Raw genomic sequence first — 17,033 nt, 5'->3', positions numbered from 1 at the left:
ATGCGTGCTGACTCAGGCTCGACCTAAAGATAAAAGTGTTACATTCTTCACATTTTTAGGGTGCATTAAACAAGATAGTCAGTTAAGACATTACTGCTACCTCCTAATCTACCATGTCGACATGGCTTTTCTGTAGTCTTATACACGACACCAGTCTCAATAAAGACGTTTCTATGGTTTAGTCACAGCTATTTGTGGAGCGGTCTAGTAAACAATACTCAAAAACCGTGTCCTAGTGCAATTTTGTTAATTATGGAATAAGAGCATCTGGCAGATGAAATGCGGGGTATTCAGAAAATTGAATTCCCATCAACTCCTATCCTCCCTCTCTTTTTCCTGTGGACAGTGGAATGTTCCAAATGACACCAACTAATATTTGAAGTTGGATTATGGAAGCTCAACGCATTGGGACAAAATCAAACCCACATCGTTGTGGAACAAAGTACCAAAAAATGCCCAAATGCACTGTCAAGTGCATTTGACGAATAGTACATTTGTGGAAATTATCCACAGGATTGCAATTCGGCCAAATAATTTGCTATATTTTACCAACAAAACCATTTATCAAGAAAAAATGCACCAACTTCATGCAACTGCACTAATTCCTATTTAGTGATATAAACACCAACTTATGGCAATAATTTTACCTATTTCACAAAGCCATTTCTTGAAGTTAAAAGAGGGCTCTTGTCCAATGAATCCCTCTTATTTCACAATGTGCGGACTACAAATTAGTTACGGGCCCATACAGAGGAACACAGAGCAATACAATTTCGAAGAACTTCCATGGTAAAGACTAACAGCCTGATTCATCATAGTGCCGTTTTGCGAGTTTGAAATAGCGAATCATAAGGAATCGCTATTCCAGACTCGCAAAACGGCATTCATGTAGGAATCGCAAAAACAAAAGCGATTCCTACATATTCCTTATTTGCGATTAGCAAATTGCTAATCGCAAATAAGATTGCGATTTAAAGGATGCCAGGGGTGTCCAAAGGACACCCTGTAGCACCCCTTAAAAGTAAATACGAACAGGTGTTGCGCACACACATGTCCAAAGGACATATGTGTGTGCAACATGCAACTTAGAAAAATGCTTTTACAAGCATTTTTCTAAAGTTTTCGCTATTTACCACGAAGTTTGACCTCGCGGTAAATAGCGGGCTGAAATTGAGAATTCGCAATTTTAAAATGGATGATGAATTGCATTTAAGGATTCTCAAATTGAGATTCCTTAAATGTAATTCATCGCAAAATAGCGAAATCGCTATTACCGATTTTTGCATTTGGGATGATGAATCCCAAATGCAAAAATAGAACTCGCAAAGGGCCAGATTCTCAGAATCTGGCCCTTTGCGAGCCCATTTCGGCTTGATTAATCAGGCTGCAATTCCCTCCATAGAGCTGGTGTCCTACTAATGGCTAACTTTGGGTTCCTGATGTGTAAAACAAAACAAAGGCCCTTGGGCAAGCCACTTTCAAGAAGGCCATCTTTGTAACTTGAAGGCGTTTCAAATGCTCAATTGCCAGCAGTAAACTAGAAGCAAATGCAAGCCTAAAAGAATGGATTAAAAAAAAATTCAATAAAAACTAAGTGAGCTAAACTTGGCCAGGTACACATTTTTGTACACTTGTTTCACTGTTCCGTTGCCTAGAAGTACAGAAAGGTATTTTAGACAAAACCACATACAGGAAAAGGTTGATAAGAAATGGATTACTTTGTAGCTGCTCTAACTCAGATTCCTCTGCCTCCCTGGACAACACAATAGATTGTTGTGATAAAGAAGCCAGGTGCAAGTTGTGTGCTTTTTTCGCACCATCTAGTGTGCAGGGATGTGGTTCACGAACATGCTATGCTGTGGTTGCAAAGGAACCCAATCATTTTACCCGTTAAATTGATGCAAATGAAATGCAAGAATTAAGCAAGCCCATATAGACTTTCTTATTTAGCAGTCACTTATCGTGCCACTTGCTGTAGCCCTTTTAACACTCAAAGGCTACAACAATTTGGAATCTTTTGTCCCCAAGGATAAATATGTCTTAAGAAAATCAAGCGAAAGAAAAAAAGTCTCTATTGAAACAAAAGCAGCGAATTTAATAACTTCATTTTGACAATTCTGCTCGCTACTAGTCGCCCTAGCTGAAGGCCAAAGGAAAGGTGGCGACTGGGCTGTGACTCAGCCTTTACATTTCCGTAGGGCGTCTGAAAGGTGAGTGGCTTTCCTTGTGAGCATGCACAATACCACTGTGCAAAAACAATAACCGCCTAAAGACATTTCTATGCAAATTGCGCCTTTATGTCACCTACTACAAAGTTTGCTCCTTTTGTCATAGCTAAAATTGCAAAGTTCCACAAACAACAGTTTTGAGAATTTCTGGTGTAGAATGAACTAGAAAGAATAATTCGGGAAGCTTAGTTGTAACTTTAAGGGTCTCCCCATATATGTACGTGTGTGTGTATCGGTGTGTGTTTGTGTGTGTTTATCCATTGAGATGATCAATGCCACTGCTTCGTATGATTCAGTAGTATTAGTGATGCATACTGCTCACTCACGCATATCTATCATTTTTTTAATGTGAAATCAAATAGTTACGCGTGTTCCTCTCTGGCCTCCAAAATATTATGAATACTTTGGGTACAAATATACAAAAGAGGAGACCTGCACTTGAGGACAAAATAGCAAATATCTCAACAGCAACCAGATACTTTCCCTTGGTGCTCAGATAGGCTGGAATGAATGACAGCCAGACGCTGACGAACACGAGCATGCTGAATGTGATGAACTTGGTCTCGTTGAAGCTGTCAGGTAAGTTCCTGGCCAGAAAGGAAACCAGAAAACTCACGCTGGCCAAGAGTCCCATGAAGGCCAACATGCTGTAGAACCAAACGATGGAGCCCTCGTTGCATCCCAGGATTATGTCTTTCATGGCAGGGCTAGTAATGTGTTCCGGGAAAGAAGGAGACGTTGCCAGCCAAGCCACCCCAATAGTCACTGGAAATAAAGTGCAGGACAGAACGATGGTGTAGGCTACCCTTGGACCTAGGAATCTCTTCAGATTGCTATCAGGCTTTGTGGCTCCGAAAGCAATCACAACTGTGAAGGTTTTAGCAAGTACACAAGAAACACACAGGGAGAAGCCGACCCCAAATATGATTTGGCGTAGCATGCAGGTTACTTCCACCGGCCGGCCAATGAAACCCAAGGGACAGAGGAAGCACAACATAAGGGAGACTAGCAGGACATAACTGATGCCAAGATTGTTAGCTCTCACCACTGGCGTCCCCCTGTGCCACACAAAGACCCCAAAGACATAGGAAGCATTTAGGAAAAAGAAAATGGATATAAATGCTAAAATGAAACCAAGAACATCTGTGTATGACAGAAAAATGACAGACTTTGGTATGCATCTGTCTCGCTGCTCACTGGACCAGTGATCACCAGGGCACTTTATGCAGTCTGAAGAATCTGAAATAGAAATATAGAGTGAGCTCATGACAGCTTTAATACTTCAAAAAGTGAATTTTGTAAAGGAAAGCTCAATTTTAGGCACAATGGGAAAAGCAAGGTATTCTATACATTACATTTTCTATGAAGACACTCTATCACGTATTGAAATACACAAACAATTGTAAGGCAACTTACCAAGAAAGAGGGCCTTAAATGGTGGCACAGAGATTTCTTCAGCTCTAAAGCTTGTGATGTAATAACGCTGCAACAATCAGAATTTGACTTGCACAGCTAATGTGCTGCGCTTGCTCAGCTAAGTTTAGTGTGCTCAGTAAGATGGTGAAGGACACAGTTTGTCTCCTGATGAAAGTAGTGACCACAAGTAAGGAAGCTTTCACTTTGAGGAACATGGTATCTATAGAGCTCTCAAGGATGGAAACCCCTCGGCCAGAGACAAATCCAACACTAGATCTAATGGCCTCAGTGGAGGACGGCTTATAGAAAAACTTGGTAGAAACAAGACAAACTACGCCATGCCTTTGTCAATTCTACAAACAGTTTCCTGATGATATAACTATCTGCCTTTAAAATGTAGGGCAAATGTTAGAACTCAGTCTTGCCAAGTGTCAAGTTCTGATAGTTGGCAGCAAATATATACCAAAGAAATCGTTTCCAATAAATATTATTGTTTTGTAATCAGTAGTTGAGTTCGATTCGATTTTGCAGCCTGGGGACTTGAGATGTGTAACTACTGAAGAGCTCTAAGGGCCATATGTATCATCAAACTATTTTGCATTTCCTAAATAGCGAATTTTAAGGAATCGCTATTTAGGAAATGCAAAATGGTATGTATGAACAAAACCGCTTTTTATTTGTGATTCCTTAAGCTTCCTTATTTGCGAATTCGCATTTTGCGAATTCGCAATTAAGGAATAATTTCCAATGCATTCCTATGGGCCAGGAGGCCCATAGGAATGAATGCAAAATAATTCTCAAATTGCGAATTCGCAATTTGCTAATCGCAATTTGAGAATTATTGCAAGGGTGCAGGGGTGTCTCAAAGACACCCTGCTGCACCCCTGAAAAGAACGTGTATGTGCATATGGCGCACATACATGCCCTATGGGCATGTGTGTGCATCATATGCCACCTTTAAATATGCCAATTCGTGCATTTCTGGAAGAATTCGCAAGTTACCATCAACTGAAAGTTGGTGGTAATTTGCGAATTCTTAAACTAAATTTGCAAGCTAAAATTGCTACATACATAGCATTTAAGGAATCGTAAATTTGCAATTCCCTAAATGCTATGGAAAAATAAGGAATCGCACAAGTTTGCAATTCCTTATTTTGGGAATGTTTCATACATTCCAAAACGTGCAAAACGGCCGTTTGCGAGTCGCAAAGGCCGAATTTCGGCCTTTGCGATTTAAAAACGGCTTGATACATATGGCCCTTAGATTTTAATAATTTCTATCCATGTTACATCCTTCCTCAGAGCTAAGTTGGGTAATGTGATATGTACTACCTCTACTAAACCTATCCTGTTTTTGACTACTGTGGTGGAATCCATGTACTTATCTTTATCGCGATAGCTTGCGCTGTTTGAAAGATCGGATGGAATCACTTGTGCTGAGTGTAATCTCGCCTGCTGCTTGCAATTGGTTCACTCCTGGCTCACTTATCTTTACTGGGTCCCTATTGGTTAGCACTCTGATACATCACTTTCACTTTTATGTGAGGAGCACGGCCAAACTACGGATTTCTTCCACTTGTATTAAGTGTTCTTTGGGGACTACTTGTTTAATTTATTCCCTAATAGTGTTCCTTGCCCTGTTGATTTTTTATGTCTTTAGGCGCTGCACTTTATATTTAGCATAGTTATTTGTTTAACTGCGAACATGTTTTTGATGTATCTGGTTGCTGTGCTTTAAATGTAGCATGCCGCCCGTTGATATTTATTTATTTACCTACATACATGTTTTTCATGTATTCGGGGGCAGCGCTTTATATGTATCATGGCGCCCGCATTTTATTATTTATTTAGCTGCTTGTTTACTTCTGGAATGTGTTTCCCTCTTCTGGCCCAATCTCTTCTCCATGTGTGTGTCATATTTCCCACTTTGCGCCTTCTCCCTTTAACCTTTTGCTTTATTTTTCCTCCATGCTGTGTCTCCCCCTCCTCTGCTGCATCATCCCTGTGATGAGTCTAGAATGCGTCGAGCTGTTTCCGACTTGTGCTGCGCCTCTTCTCCTTCCTCTGGTGAAGAATCCCTTCTCCTTCCCTTTGACCTTCCTCGGCTTGACTTTTGCACTCCTGGGGGCCACTGCACTTCAGTCCCCTTCCTCTGGGTTTCCTCACAGAGTATACCAGGGGAAGCAAATGTGACTTTTCTTTCTTCCACACGAAATTACTTAATAAACTACGCTGTAGTTATTTTAAGATGCATGTTTTCAGTACTTTTTCCTTGCCACTGCTTTTGTATTGCATTGCCCTTACAGGTTGCTCATTGTATAATTTACTGAATGCGTGTTCTATTTCTTTTCAAAGTCACTTTTCTTTTGTTTGCTGTAAAAAAGGGGGGTGTTGACAAGTTGTCCTTGTTTCTTTAAGGACAACTTGTCATTATCTCATGCTTGTGCTCAGGCGCTGTTGTCCTTAAAAGTTGATTCCATGTTCAGGCCTTGCTCTAATTGTACAGTTGGGCAGTTGCAACGAGAAGAGAAAGGCGGGGCTGGCATTGGCCTGCCGCAAGCATGGCAGACGCCCCGACCCCCACCCGCTCTCTGTGGAGGGGTGCGCCCCCGCCGTGTCACAATGACGCGGCTGGCGTGCCTCATCGCAGATTGGACCCTGGGCTCGTCGGTGGCCCGGAAGTGATTGAATCACTTCCGGGTCACTAGTACCCGGAATCACTTCAGGGTCACTAGGGAGCAAAGGCCAGGCCGGTTAGAACCGGCCTGGCCATTGAGGGTTTAAAAGGCTGGGCAGCGCGGGAGTCTCCCTCTTTGACCCCACGCTCCACGGCCTGCCCCCTCCAGCCTCTAGGTGGCTGTAATTCTTTTTCAGCAGCCTCGCTAGGAGGCTGTAACTTTAATTTAGTTTGATTTTGTTTTTGCAGGTTGGTCGTTGGACCGTGGAGCGGCGGCATTGGGAACCGGGCAACCCCTTCTTGCTTTATTTTGCAGGTTGCCCCCTGGGACTGTGAGCAGCCTTGGATCAGCGGCGCCTGTCTCTAAATGAAAAGCGCAAGGAATTCCGGGATGCCACGTGTGACCTGCTTTGGACGGTTGTGCTGCGGTCACCCGTAGGGCTGGCCGGGGGACATCAGAGTTTTTCGGCCCAGCGTTGCTGAGGACGTCGTCTGCGTGGGGTTCTCGCCCTGCACTGCAAGGTCCGGTTACTCTAGATAACTGGAGGTGTGGGTGGTTGCTGTTTCCACAGCATTGATCTGCGTTTGACATCATGGTCAGAGGTTCGAATCAGGGGGCTGTTTTCAGCCTTTCTAAAAAAGGTGAGTGTTGTCCAGGCTCCTGGTGACATGGGCAAGCCTGGTTGTAGACGTTGTCGGCAAGTGCGTAGTGCTGTGGAGCAGCGTCCCCGATTAAAAATCACACTAATCCCCACGCTCAGTATGCCAGCCCGGGCAAATTGTTTACAGTTGCCAAAAAAGTAGTGCTTTCGTGGTGGCATTTTTCCTAGGATTTGGGACAGTGCTCAATCGCTTGGTGTGAAAGTGGGAGCCATACAGGGGGACATTAGTTGAGCGGCGGCCTGTGTTGTGCAATTGCTGCTTTGTTATAAGGACAGGCTGGGGGGCATCCTTGACTGCGATGGCATAGTGGGCTGCAAGTTGCATGATAAATTGGGTAAATAACTCAGTTCTGCTTCAGGATGTGGACGTAGGCCTTGGATGCATGGGTGCATATCTCGGGTGATGTGAGACGCAGTCCTGTTCCTTTTGTGGGTAGCGCTAAGAACATAGAGGTCAAATTTCTCTCTGAAAGGGGCATCTGTATCAGCTGCGCGTGCAGCAAAGACGGAGAGGGTGTCTAGTCCCAGCCTGCGTAACCCAACATTGTTAAATGCACCAACATTGGTACTTTGTCTAAGTGGTCGCAAATGCATCAAGGCCCTTGTTGGGAAAATAGTGCATTTATTAAGGGGCACCGGCCGCGAGGTTGCATTGCACGCTACAACAAAGGGATCAGCTGTTGCGGCACAGAACAGAGAGCGCATCCTTTAACAGGCACCTGCTGGTCTGTTTGCAGAGTCAATGTGGACTAATACTTAAGGCCTTAGACTCTTACCCTCAAAGTTTGAGTGTTCGATTCCAGGTGTTTCATTGTAGAGGTTCCTTGTAAATGTATAGGCATTTATATAGCGCACTACTTACCCGGAGGGTCCCAAGGCGCTTCGACCGCTGCGAAACCCTTCCTGGCTTCCCTGAGAGATGGTCCCTTAATGGGTATCTCCAGGGTGAGACCAGGCATCCCCAGCGGTCTGGTGGGACCGTTAGTGAAGATGAGGCAAGCTAATGCCCAGAGTTGCCGAGTGTGATCGCTGATCAGAGTGGGCACCGAGGCGAGAGAATTATCGAGTCCGCTGACCCTGGTCCAGAAACCTGCCGCGCCGGGAATCGAACCCTGGTCCCGGGCCGTCCTCTGCTCTCGGGTCTGCCGCCTCTAACCAGTGAGCCACACTACCTCACTTCAATTATAGATGTATGCAATAGTATTTAGTTGACAAAATGTGAGGGTACATTTTGATAAAGCGTTGGGGCCAGCCTTTACAAGGTTTAAGTGAACCTTGAGGTAGGTTTGGGTATTGCGATTTCCCGCAGTTGTTTGCTTTGTACTACTGCGGCCCGAGTGATCAAGTGTGTTGTCTTCTATTACGGTAGCGCGAGCAGCGCACTCTTTAGGGCAAGTTTAAAACGCAGGGGTATCATTTACAGTGTGGATGTAGAAAATATGGGCGGCCATGTTGGGGCGGTGTATTCCCCATTTGTGTTAGCACCACAGCTAGATAGTTGTGGGGGTCAGGGGCTGGGCAGATTATGTTTCTTAAAAAGCACTGATGACTTTCAAAGGGCATTTGGTAAGAAATATGGAAATCGCTATTGGCAATGGTCTACCCATTGTTTTAACACCATATTTTGGGCTCATCTGGGAATCAAGGGCCGAGCATGGTACGTTTACCCTTAGCAAGCCAAATGTTTCCTGGATCATGGGAGGCACGGCTGCTCCTCAGCCTCTCCAGAGGCATCAACCGATCTGTTTTCTTGCTGTGTTCTAGGTTGCAAGCAACTGGGTTCAACGCAGTGTGTGCAGCCCAGTCGTTAAAAGACCTACGTCACTGGTTCTTGACCACCGGAGGATGAAAGAGGTAGAGGGACGAGCCAGCACGGGATCAGTGTCGCCAACGGAAAAGGGATCAGCTATGATGTGCTTCCCGTGTTGCTCAGCTGCTGTTACAACGTAGGTGAACACACGCTGATAGCTTAAGGTGATATAATGTTTGATACCCCTGTTGCCGGTAGTAGGAATGCAATGAGTTTATTAGTTCATGGCTCATTGGGGCGTTTTTCTCATGGCACTGTAGTACATGTACATTTATACTGGGTTACTCATAAGGGGTGTCTATGTGTTAAGGCTTCTGCAGCTATACTGTACAATTACCCTTAGGTATGGTGGGCATGGCTGACTATTGCTTCAAAGGGAACATTTCAGCACCTCAAACAATATAGGCGATAAATACACCTACAGTAGATTGAATACTGGGTTGACTTCTAATTCATTGGCAACAATCCCACAAGTCAATGAGCCATTTAGGTGTTCATTTTTAGTAGGAGGAGGTATGGTACAAGGGACTCAAAAAAGCTAAGCAATGGCTACTTGCAAACGTTGTCCGACTGCTCTGTTAGGGCTACATGGCATCGAAGTGCCTGTGTTTGTTCACTAGGCTGGGAGAACGATGTAAGCAATTGAATGCGTATTTGAAGGGTTCCAAGAGTTCGTGTTTGTGGACTCTGGAGCAGGGCCCACAAATATGGGGATGTTTGGTCACATGCACCAGTGACTCTAGTAAACACAGTTATCATTTTAACCAGACAACCCAAGCATCATTGCACTCACCAAGCACCCCTGTATGGGGCTTTGCTGGGCACCCTCCCTGTAAACGTAATTTCAATGTTCCCCAGGTAATACAACTGATGCTGTGCTAAGCGCTCTCAGTTGATAGTCGGATGGTGATGCAACTAGTGTTATGCTAGACGCTCTCATTTAATGTCGCATTTCAATGGTCTTTATGTAATACAACTGATGCTATGCTAGCCTCTCACAATAAAACGCTAGGGCAAGGACCATTCACGGTTAAATTGAGTTTGGACAGGTGCACAAGAAACACAAACCATATATTCAGCCTAATACCTACTGGGGGAGTTACACTTAGCATGTTACAGCAATTCATTACAAGGTTTGAGGTCAGTCTCGCAAGGAACTGGCCTCGGTGAGGTCACTCAAGTACATTATCAACACGTATGATGACAAAGCAGTACACCCTAGACCTTGTTGCCACACCTTCAAGAGAACCTCTGCACGCATGTGCAGTTGCAAATATGGATTAGGGGTCTGTGTCGAAAGCCTCTACGCACCAATTATAGGTATACGTGTGTTTCAGAAGTGCGTTATTTCACGCAGTAATATGTAAATGTATTTGAGCTTATATAGCGCACAGCTACCCACAAAGGGTTTCCCGGCGCTTGCTTAGGGAACCCGTCCTGGTATTCCCCTGTGAGATAACCCCGGCAGGGTATCCACAAGGTGAAAGCCAGGCATCCCACCGCGAGGGGCCATTGTGGAGATTAAGCAAGCTATTGCCCAGAGTCGCAGAGTGTGAACCCGTGAGTCGAGAAGGTACCGGAGCAAGAATTATCAAGTCCGTGGAATTTTTGAGCCCAAGACCCGCCAAGGCGGGGAATTGAACCCTGGTCCAGGGCCGATCTCAGCTTCCGGGTCTGCCGCCTCTAACCCCTGAGCCACACTTCTCCACAATATAACACTGGTCCGCTTCTACCCGTATGCATAGTATGCCGGTGGTTGTCACACAGTATCTAAATATAGAGAAGAGTGGACCCTAGTATTTGAGGGATCAAGGTAATGATAGGCACACACAAAATAGTAAGTATGCCCTTTGTCCAGCCGGACAGTATTTTATTTAGTAAGTTTAAACAATAGCACAAGGATTTTCCATAAATGACAAGTGGGCACGACCCGTGAATCACAGTGAACAAGACAAAACAACGAAAAATTCAGGCAAAAGCAAACAAGGCAGTCTGTGTACTTGTGCTCAGTGAACAGACTTGATTATGTTTTTGAACACCATTGTACAAATCATTATTCGACATTTCTAGTACATATGGTGCTAATTGGTCAACGACGCTTCGATGCCGAAACTTAAAGACAGGGCATCATCTTCAGGGCAAGAACATACATCATGTTTGTCTTGAAATCAAAGTGACATTTGCCTATTTAAAACTGTACATAAATAACAAAGTGGAGAGAATTCAGGGGGGAAAAAAAAATAAATAAAAGGAAGGTAGTGCGTTTCAAATGCTAGGCATGTTTTCCGTTAGACCAACCGTGACATGAATGCATAGAGGTGACGAAAAGATCAAAAAGGCGACATCAACATTACGCCAAGTTCTACTATATGCCCCATAGTGGTGGCAGTGAGGCCTACATTTAGCCATGGTATGGTGGAATAGTGAGTGCCAACATAGAAAACGTATAACTGCGAGTGAATGGGCGGACTCGACGATAGAGACATTTTGGCGTGAAGAAGTTAGATAGCTAATTCTCAGAATAGCTGTGTGTCTATAATAGAGTCAAAAAATGGCGCATTAGCAGTGAAAGAATGGGTGACATATGGCGCAGTGGTCTTTATAACAGTTTAACATTGTGACATGATTACGGCGCAGTGATTATAGTGAAGGTGAAAGATATAGCAGGACCGCCAACGTGGGTGGCTCCAGAGGTGGTGGGGCGCGTGAGAAAACAGGCTGGAAATATCATTATGCGGGATTCTGACGCGTGTGGCGGCAGGAGCAAGGGTTAGGATTTACCAATTGTTGGGTTTCCGGTGACTGTTAACCAAGGTTTGGGGAGCAAAATTGCTCAATCTGATGTCTGCCGGGGAATGGAGCGGAGTGCTCAATCTGGTGCCTGCCGGGGAAAGGGGGTGGAAAATGAATAACGTGGAAGCAGGGGAAACATTTTATACATGTCTACAGATAGTCCATATTTACCAATTAGGAGCGGGATAGCTCTTGGCTTCGAGACCGTGACGGCCGCGTCTCGCTGGGGGAGAAAAAAGGGGAGGGAGATCAGGGTAGATCAAGGACCACGCGGGTGGGGCAGGTCGGGATTGGGGGTTCCCAGAAATTACTTACTTGCTGGTTGCTCAGTGGCATCCACGGCGTCAGGCGGGCGGGGATCGCTGCTGGGCCGGTTGAGAATGGCCGGCTTAAGTAATCTGTCAAGGTATGGGTGAAAAGGGAAGAGGGACTGGACCCGCGGTTGCGGCGGCCCTATTGGAACAGGCTGGAGTGAATGGAGGCGGCGACCATCTTAGAGTGGTAGCGATTAGAGCGTGGGCTAGTATAGTTGGGTGACAAGCGAGTAGGGGTGCAGTGTGAAGAATTAAGGAACATTAGTGCATATGTGCTTTACATTATGAAGACATATGTGCTTTACATTATGAATACATTCTGGTTTTGGAGAAAAAACTAGGAAGGCATCAAAAGTTTTCCAGGTTGAGGCAACATAGTGGGTCAGAGTAATGAAGTCCAATCTTCAAGCCGGTTTAATCCATTGCGGATACTATTAGTTCGTAGTTTCCAGTGAAGTTCCTCTTTGTTCAGTAGTTGTGACATATCAGTGCCCCGTGGTGGGGGTTTGATCAGTGTGATTATTGTCCATGTCAGGTCTTTTTCAGTGTGTCCTTTGTCCTTGAAGTGTTCAACCAGGGGGGGGTAGCAGTGTTGCAGCGAATCCTGCTGCGGGGCTGTCCAATACGAAGCTTTATCTTCTGGCTGGTTTGACCTCATAGATCATCATGCAAGGGCAGAAAATTGCATACACTACATTCGATGAGTTGCAATTCGAGAAATACTTTCTGTCAAAATTGATTGTGCCAAAAGTAAAGGTTTTTCACACTGATGGCCACCTCACCACCAGTCTTCACCGTAAGCCCACTGAACGTAACACCCTGCTCAACTACAGCAGTCACCATCCTGTGCCTTGAGAGACTCCCTTCCTTTCTCACAGTTTTTCCGTATTCGGAGGAACTGCTATTTTAAAGAAGACTACTTCACTAAGGCAAAAATTCTCAGCAACAAGCTTAGGAGTAGGGGCTACCCATGGAAACATGTACGCCGCTCCCTAAAACGAGCATTGTATTGCCCTAGAGAAACCTTATTGGAACCAAAACCCAAGAAAAGTCAAGATAGACTTATATGTGTAACAACATTTTCCCCAGCATCTAACGCCATAAAGAAAAGTATATTAAAGCATTAAAGCGTACGGTGCGCGTATCCCGCGATTTAAAAAAAAAATAATAATTATTTCTTTTGGGCCTGGGGGTCCTTGTGGGACCCCCTGAGCAGGCCTAGGGGGTCAGGGTGCTTCCCTTTGCGTGGTTTGCACCTTTGTTTCACTGCTTTATTGTGCCTTAGTTCTACCAAGGCACAATATGGCTGCCAACACTTTCTGGCTTGGAGTGTTGACAGACAGTGGCAGCCAATCAGCATGTCTTCCTGAGAAAGCTGCATGCTCATTGGCTGTCAACACTTCTAACCAGGAAGTGGTGGCATCCATCTTGTGCTTGTGTTGACAGACAGTGGCAGCCAATCAGCATGTCTTCCTGAGAAAGCTGCATGCTCATTGGCTGTCAACACTTCTAACCAGGAAGTGTTGACATCCATCTTGTGCTCAATAGACAAAGGCAAAAGAAAGCAAAAAAGCAAATGTGCAGAACACAAAAAGGGGGCAGGGTAGATACACCCTGACACCCTAGGCCTGCCCAGGTGGTCCCACAAGGACAAACAAGGACCACGTTTTTTTTTTTAAACCTGGTCTGTTTTTTTAAAAATTACACCCCGGGGGGACCAAATCGCGGGGGCATAGTGATAAAGAAGTGTGGGGGGTCCATAATCCCCCCCACACTTCCCCGGGGACCTCCACCCCAGGGCAAAGCAATGCAGCCCCTTGGCGCATACTGGAGGCTCCTCATGGGCTAGTTGACCCCCCAGGGACCCCCAGTATGCAAGGGTAATTAGTTGTACAAAGGGGGCGTGCCCTCTGAACACCAGCCTACAAAAATGTAGTAAATCAGTATAAAAAAAAACAAATTAATACATTTAAAAAAAATCATTTAAAAAACCTTGCAAATTCAATTAAAAAACCATAGGTTTCAGGCCTAATATAGTTAGGTATTAGCATTTAAAAAACCTTGCAAATTCACTGAAAAAAACCATAGGTTTCAGGCCTTATATAGTTAGGAATTTGCATTTACAAAACCTTGCAAATTCACTGAAAAAACCATAGGTTTCAGGCCTTATATAGTTAGGAATTATCATTTAAAAAACCTTGTAAATTCACTGAAAAAACCATAGGTTTCAGGCCTTATATAGTTAGGAATTACCTTTTAAAAAACCCTTTGAAATTCACTCAAAAAACTATAAGTTTTAGGGGTGTTATAGTTAGCTGGACATTTCACTCATACAAAACCATTGAAATTGCTCCTATATAGTTAGTTGTACTAACTATATTTCGCGCACCCGCAATCCACTGCTGATGATGTCACATATTACATCATTCATGACATGGTCAGTGACATCACTGATGACATCTCAAATGACATCAATGATGACATCCCTGATGACATCATCCACGTGACAATCACATACACCTTTTCATACACTAGTAAAATCTTTCTTCACTCTTTGTAAAATACAGAGTGTCATATTTGAATCCATTGACACAGCAATACAAGTATCTAAAAACCCACTCATTGATTCCTAGAGGTATACACACATTTAATCACTTACCTGTAGATTCACTCATACATACTGTCAATGTACAATAGAACACTATCAAAAATACTTATACACCTATATCGACATTACACACCAGCACACAACCTATTCACATATGAAGTTATCCTACTCACTTATGCAAACAATGGATCATACTTACATACTTACTTAGCTACACACTTCTACAAACACCACTACATCTATTCATTTAGATAGTAAGTCATATTTAGTATATTATAAAATCATTATTACAAGTATACAATTATCCATACAGTCACTCACACAATCATTGAGTCTTATGCATACTTATTTATATAAAACAACTGACACATACACTGCCTTTTATTTTTCTAGTTTGTTGGACATGTACCATTGAGAAATATATTTGCTCATCACCACACAAATAAAGATATTCACTCACCCAAACAACTGTTAGAACATGTAGTTTTAACTTCATATATCTACTGAATCAACTATTCACACATCTTTGGGAGGTCACACACCCTCCACCAAACCACACACATATTCACTCTCCCATACAAATACTCAATTAACCAATCAATAACTAATATAGACTTTCACATAGCTAGTAACCAACTGGAGAACCAGTTTATACAACAACTGACAAAGTGATACAGATATTCACACAGTTTAGTCACTATCCACTATATTTAGTGAGACACTATACATTGTTAAAGTCCTCCATCCAAATATTTATTTTTATATATCCACTCATACGTCAATGCAAATTACTATATATATAATGCATATTTAAATAACGAAGCAAACCACATTCATTGGATGATGTCATCAGTGATGTCATCATTGATGTCATTTGAGATGTCATCAGTGATGCCACTGACCATGTCATGAATGAAGTAATATATGACATCATCAGCAGTGGATTGCGGGTGCGCGAAGTATAGTTAGTACAACTAACTATATAGGAGCAATTTCAATGGTTTTGTATGAGTGAAATGTCCAGCTAACTATAACACCCCTAAAACTTATAGTTTTTTGAGTGAATTTCGAAGGTTTTTTAAAAGCTAAAACCTATGGTTTTTTCAGTGAATATATATATATATATATATATATATATATATATATATATATATATATATATATATATATATATATATATATATATATATATATATATATACTAGCTTACCCGTCGTGCGTTGCTGCGATCTCAGAAGAAAGGAAATTTAAGGAAACTTGTTATAATAACATTCAGTTTACATTGTGTCATTTTTAACCCTGGGCGAAGGACTTCGCTACGCCCACGGAGTGGGCGTAGTGTTGCCTATTCGCCCTTTGCAAAGTTGGCGTAGCAGGCAACACTACGCCCACTCCATGGGCGTAGCGAAGTTGCCCGCCACCCGCCTCCCTCCTGCCCTCCCCTACATACCGAATTTTAGTAAATGCGCAAAGAAAAGTAAATAAAATCCACTTACCTTGTCCGCTGCGTCCCGGCGCTCCCTCTGCTCGTTCACGGCACCGTCTTGATAACCAATGCGCATGCGGGGGCGGCCGCGCATGCACATTTCTCATGGGAAATGCGCATGCGCGGCGCCCGTGCATGCACATTGGTTATCAAGACGGCGCCGTGAACGAGCAGAGGGAGCCCCGGGACACAGCGGACAAGGTAAGTGCATTTTATTTACTTTTCTTTGCGCATTTACTAAAATTAGGTATGTGGGGGAGGGGGGCATGCGGCGCGTAGTGGGGCTACGTGAAGTACGTAGGTGTGCGTAGTTTCTCGCCCACTTTGCATAGCATTGTGTAGCCCCACTACGCATACTACACCCAGGGTTAGTCATTTTTATTGAAACTTATTCATTTTAATATGGAAAACATTTTAAAATGTTGTTTTAATTTTGTTTATTTATTCGAGTGCTTGTGGATACACAGTATTTTTTTTTTTTCTGTCTGGTGCGTACACAAATAATTCAGAAGGTTTTCCGACGCATGAGCTGGCCACATACAGTTGTCCATGTGAGACGCACGGATTCTCCAAATGTAGTCCACACACTTGCAGCAATTGTCCTTGTGCTTTGTTGATGGATGGTCATTGCAAAAGCGAGTCGCACCGGAAACTGTAAACGGTCAGTTTTGGAAATCTTATGAGGGCCCTGGGGGGCCGGTGGGCCGATATTTAACAAACATTTCTTTTTTTTCCGCCAGAAACCTTCGCGGGAGTGTACTTAACAACTTTAAACAATTTTTCAATTTATAATTTTAAATTTTTTTAAATTTTTTTTGCCAGAGACCTTCGCGGGAGTGTACTCAACAACTTCCCAAAGTTTCATGCTGATCGGATGAATGGTGTAGTAATGCATACAGGACAAAGAGACAGACATACATTTGTTTATATATTTATATAAATATATTATATATATATATGTTTAAATATATATATATGTATATATATATATATATATATGTATGAATTGAATCAATTGCAGGTTTGTAATTGTTATAGT

The 17,033-nt window shown here is 43.4% G+C and overlaps 1 protein-coding gene across 1 annotated transcript in view; it reads right to left on the bottom strand.

Annotated features, from left to right (window-relative positions):
• Positions 1-2,571: 2,571 nt before the first annotated feature.
• LOC147703537 (vomeronasal type-2 receptor 26-like) overlaps positions 2,572-17,033 on the bottom strand; it is a 64,398-nt gene continuing 49,936 nt past the window's right edge. Inside the window, exon 3 of the mRNA XM_086929505.1 lies at positions 2,572-3,467. Within this exon, the coding sequence (XP_086785631.1) occupies positions 2,572-3,467 (896 nt within the window). The remainder of the gene's footprint in view (positions 3,468-17,033) is intronic.

The sequence above is a fragment of the Lissotriton vulgaris genome, chromosome 7 (genome assembly GCF_964263255.1).
Source record: "Lissotriton vulgaris chromosome 7, aLisVul1.2, whole genome shotgun sequence".
Lineage (NCBI taxonomy): Eukaryota > Metazoa > Chordata > Amphibia > Caudata > Salamandridae > Lissotriton > Lissotriton vulgaris.
The sequence above is the reverse complement of the archived record's forward strand: the minus strand, read 5'-3'. Positions and strand labels throughout refer to the sequence as shown.